The 4,564-nt window shown below is 64.8% G+C and overlaps 1 protein-coding gene across 1 annotated transcript in view; it reads left to right on the plus strand.

Moving 5' to 3' along the window:
- Window positions 1-2,537: 2,537 nt before the first annotated feature.
- Window positions 2,538-4,564, plus strand: part of Nr2f6 (nuclear receptor subfamily 2, group F, member 6) — a gene marked incomplete at its 5' end in the record, with an annotated part of 3,781 nt that continues 1,754 nt past the window's right edge. The window contains 1 exon segment of the mRNA XM_013507252.1: window positions 2,538-2,632. Within this exon segment, the coding sequence (XP_013362706.1) occupies window positions 2,538-2,632 (95 nt within the window).

Here is a 4,564-nt window from a genome sequence, read left to right on the forward strand (position 1 = left end):
CGGGTGCTCTCCGGCGTGGGGCCCTCCTCGGGCCCTGTCCGGGGACCCCGCGGCCGGACGCCCCGCGGGAATCGGGCGTGGAACTTGGCCCGTGCGGCCCGCGGCGTCCGGGCCATTGTCTGCGGCCGCGCGGATCGATACGGCGCGCCCTTGGGGTCAAATATCACTTCCAAAGTCGCCGGGCCCGCGGCAGCTGCAGAGCCCGGTGGCCGGGTGGCGGCCCTGCAGGAGGGGCCGCACGGTGGATGGGGAGTCGGGCCTGTCCGTGGGGGACGCCCTGGGTCTGGGTTAGCGGAAACGCCCCTGGAGGCCTGCCCCCCCCACCGGCACTGACGCAGGCCCAAGGACTTGGGACATTCACCTAAACTTCGGGGCAGCTCTGAGACGGGAGGGGAGGGCAGTGTCTCTCGAGGGAGCCCCAGGGGGTCCAGCCCGTAGAACCCTCAGCGGGGATGGCCTTGCTAGCTCTTCTGTCCCGTCCTGAGACGCGGGGTGCCCTGGACAGCGGGTTGGGGTCCAGTCGGAGATACTCAGCACTCTTTCCGGAAACAGCCTGTACTGTGCGACCCTGGGGTGCGCTGGCTCTGCAGAGGGGGCACAGACCCCCATTTTCCAGGTGCACCAAGCCCAGGTGCAGGGTTGCCCGGGAACCCGCCCTGGGTCACAGGCCAGGGCCCTGCCCTGGTTTGCTTCCCAGATCTGGGGGCTCCTGGAGTCACCGTGTTGGGGCGTTTGGTGGGTGCCTCCAGTGGGGCCCCAGGTCCCCAGCGTGGGGGTGCTCCCTCGCCTGTGAGAACTGGGCCAACAGACTTTGGCCTCGTTCTTGGGTGGGAGTGCTCCCAGGGGTCTCCAGGGAGTGCTGGGGCCGCGGCGGGGTCTCCAGGGCTGCCGAGGCCGCGTCGTTCAGGGCAGGCAGGTTCTTCCCTCAGCTGTGGGTACAGCCGTGGTGGGCCGGGGCCAGTGCTCTAGAAGGCTGTGGCCCCAGGCCCAGGCTGGAGCCCCAGAGGCCCAGGCCTGTGAGCTCTGGACCCTAGGGACGGAGCAAGGGTTTTCCCTAGAGCTGGGCCCTGGGCAGAAAAGGGCAAAGGGTGCTCCTCACCGGGCCCAGATTCAGCGGGTCAGCGGGGCGGGCCCTGTTGGGAGCTGCCTTGCCCAGCCTGTTGGGGCCCAGTGGGTCTGAGTTGCTAGTGAGAGCACCTGGGAGCCTCGCAGGGTGCGGAGCAGGGGAGTGAGATGATCAGATCCGATTGGAAATCAGGTGCATTGGTGCACACCTATGGTTCCAGCTACTCTGGAGGCTGAGGCAGGAGCATCCCCTGAGCCCTGGAGTTTGGAGTTGGCCTGGTAACATCAGGAGACCCTGTCTTTAAAAAGAGGGGGATGGAGTTGGCTGACTTGGGCCACTTGGTTGGGCAAAGCATACACTTTTCATGTGAGTGATGTCCCAGTACCTGGAGGGACAGCTCTGTCCCCCTTCCACAGTGGGCAAAGCAAGGCAGAGGTGGGGGACTCCCGAGCCATGGCCCCAGAGCCAGCCCAGCCTGGCTGTTCCACCCGGCTGCCTGGTCCTCCCACCGCCGGCCTCTGCTTTGTTCCGGTTCTGCCTGACTTCCCGCTGCCTCCAGGCCCTTCCCAGCGTGGCGGGTGCTGTGGGGCGCTAGGCCTCCTGACACTGCCTGGTGCCCCGCGTGTCCCCCCGGCAGCCCCCACGGGGTGGCATCTGGCGTCTGGCTGCGGATGGGACACTGAGGCTGGTGGGGGGCTGAGGGCGAGGCCCAGCTGGGCTCTGCAGGGTTCTGCCTGTGCCCCTGGGGTGTGGCTTCCCCTCCTGGTCTTCTGTAGCCCCAGGTCTTACAGAGTCCTCAGCAAGTCAGGGAGGGGACAGGTGCCAAAGGGGGTGGTCACGGCCTCTCAGGGCCACCTGGAAGGCTACCTGGAGGCAGCGTCCGGGGCTCCTAGAGGTGGGAGGCCTCCCGGGTGGGCCGCGTCCGCGTACCCTTCCCCGCTCTTGCGGCCTTCCTCCCTTCCACCCAGCCTCCGTTGCTCCCTCTGCCCTCTTGTCCTCCCTGGTGCTGGCAGCAGTGCCGTGACCCTGTAACCCACCTGGCACGGGGCCTGGCCTCCAGTCTCGTGGCTCCTGAAGCCCAGATCCCTGGCCAGGCCCCTCCCCCACCGTCAAGTCAACCGTGCTGCGGTGACTGAGCCTCCTAGCCCAGCCGTGACCACTTAGTCCTCTGGTGTTTGCACTTCGTTCCATGGGGTTTCACTGCACCCTGTGCTAAAAATGGCAGCGGGAACTCCTACTCATCCCTCAAAACCTGGTCCTAAAGTGCTCTTCCTAGTGCACTCATCACCTCTCACAGACTCCTCTTCGTCCATCAACAACCCACCCCAGTTGTCCTTTCCTCTTTGCAGTCCAGCAAGCGGAGCCCCTGCACTCCTTTCCCGGGTCTGGGGTTCCCTTCGGGTTTCCCAGGGGCAGTTTCCCTGGCTGGAATCTGGTGTCCCAGGGAGCCCTGGCCTCTGTGTGCCCCTAGGTCCAACCGTGACTGCCAGATAGACCAGCATCACCGGAACCAGTGCCAGTACTGCCGCCTGAAGAAGTGCTTCCGGGTGGGCATGCGGAAGGAGGGTGAGTCCTGGGGAGGGGCCGGGGCGGGGCCGGCTGGCGCCTGCTAACCTCATTACCACCATCGCTGGTCCCTTGGGCGCGGGCTGCAGGAATCCAATTATGACCTGCCGCGCCAATGCGGAGGGCAGCGGCGCCCGCTTAGGGCCCCACGGGGCCTCCTGCAGCCTCAGCCTGCGCTGACCTTGTGCCTGTGTGAGCAAGGGTGTGAGTTTAGTTTGTACTGGATCTGCGTGTCCTGCGGCCTCTCCCCGTGCTGTTTGCCCAGGGCAGGAACCCGGCCAGATCGAGGCAGACTGCATACGTTCCTCCTGGCCTAGTGCCGGCAGCCTGTCCCCGCCTAGGGACCTGGTGGCTGACGCCCGGCGCTGGGCTTCCCGCCTGCCCAGACTGTGTCCGCCTGCCGCTTGCCGGGCTGCGTTCCCTGCACAGTGCGGAGCTCCCTGCCCCTCGACAGGCCTCTGGGAGCCCCCGACGGCCACTTAGTCTTCCTCCCTCGTCACTGTCCCTGTCGGTGAGAGTGACTCTCTTAGTCACCTAACCTGGACTTTGCCTGTGCTTGTCCCTTTGATCACAATCCTGATAAGCCACAGATCAGGGCTCTGATCTCCAGGCTCAGGTGGCAATTTTCCTGATCCTAACTCTTCTCCAAGCACATTCCAGCCACAGGACCTTTGCACAGGCTGCACCCTCTGACCAAGTGTTCCTCCAGAGGTTGGCTGGCTACCCCTCACCCCTCCGGCATGGCTCCGGTACCCCTCCTCACAGAAGCCCTCCAACACCCTCGCCAGAATGTCCATTCTCTGAGGGCAGTGATTTTTGCTACTTTTCCTGTTCAATGGCCCATCTGCAGAGCTTAGTGAAGGATCTGGTATACAGTAGCTGCTCAACAAGTGGCTCTTGGTTTGAAGGACCATCCTAGCCCTTTTCCTGTGACAGGCGCTATTCGAAGCAAGTTTCATGGGCCAGCCGAGGTGGAGGGGTTAGCACTTGGAGCTGAGACAGGAGGATTGGTACAGTTCCAGGCCGGCGTGGGCCACACTGAGTTCCTACCCGCACTGAGCTACATAGCGAGACCCTGTCTCAAAAAAAACACGGAACCAGAACGCAAAAGCTGAATAGGTTTTAGATCCTCACTTAGTTTGGTGATTGCTGTCCCCAGCAGCAGCATGTGTTGTACAGATGAGGAAGCTGAGGCACAGGTGGCTGAGCCTAGGCAGGGGGAGCAAGGACTGTGGTTGGCCCTTGGGCCGCGGTGTGGCTTTGGGGCAGCGGGCCAGCCCGAGGCCCTGGGGCTGCAGCAGCGTGCTGGGGCTCACACCCTGGGGAGCTCGGGAAAGCAGAGGGTGCCCCAGGGCCAGGGAGTGCCGGAGCCCGCCCCGCCACACCCCCTGGCCTGTCCCCACACCCTCCTCTGCTGCCCCGGTTCGCGCAGTGACAGAGGGCCGCCAACTTCTTAGAGCTCCTTAATTAGCCTCTGGCTGGCTCCCAGCCCGGTCTGGCCCTCCACCCACCACCCTGGCACGGGCCAGGTGGGCGTGCAGCCAGCTGCCTCCTGCCTCAGTTTCTCTTTCCCGACCCCCTGCTCCTGTCATGGGCAAGACTTTAAGGTGCCCTGGGGCCTGGGCAGGTCAGTCCTGGGGTGTTTGCTGAGGCGGGGCAGAGGATGGACCCCGTGGGCCGTTGGGGGTGGCCAGAGTGACAGGCCCCCTAGGCCACCACATCAGCTCCGAGATCCCCGTTAGGCCGCTGGGGTCCTGATTGATTGACAGGCGGGGCTTCGCGGCTACTGCCTGTGAGCCCAGGTGCTAGGGAGGGTGAGTGTCCAGGGGACTGGCAGGTAGGGCCTGGGGGCTGGGGGCGCTGGGCCTTGGAGGCGTTGAGTGACGCTCTTTTCCCTTTCTCTTCCCTGTGCCCCTCCCCGCCCCGCCCCGT

This window comes from Chinchilla lanigera, unplaced genomic scaffold (assembly GCF_000276665.1).
Source record: "Chinchilla lanigera isolate Chin_1 unplaced genomic scaffold, ChiLan1.0 scaffold00123, whole genome shotgun sequence".
NCBI classification, from domain to species: Eukaryota; Metazoa; Chordata; class Mammalia; order Rodentia; family Chinchillidae; genus Chinchilla; species Chinchilla lanigera.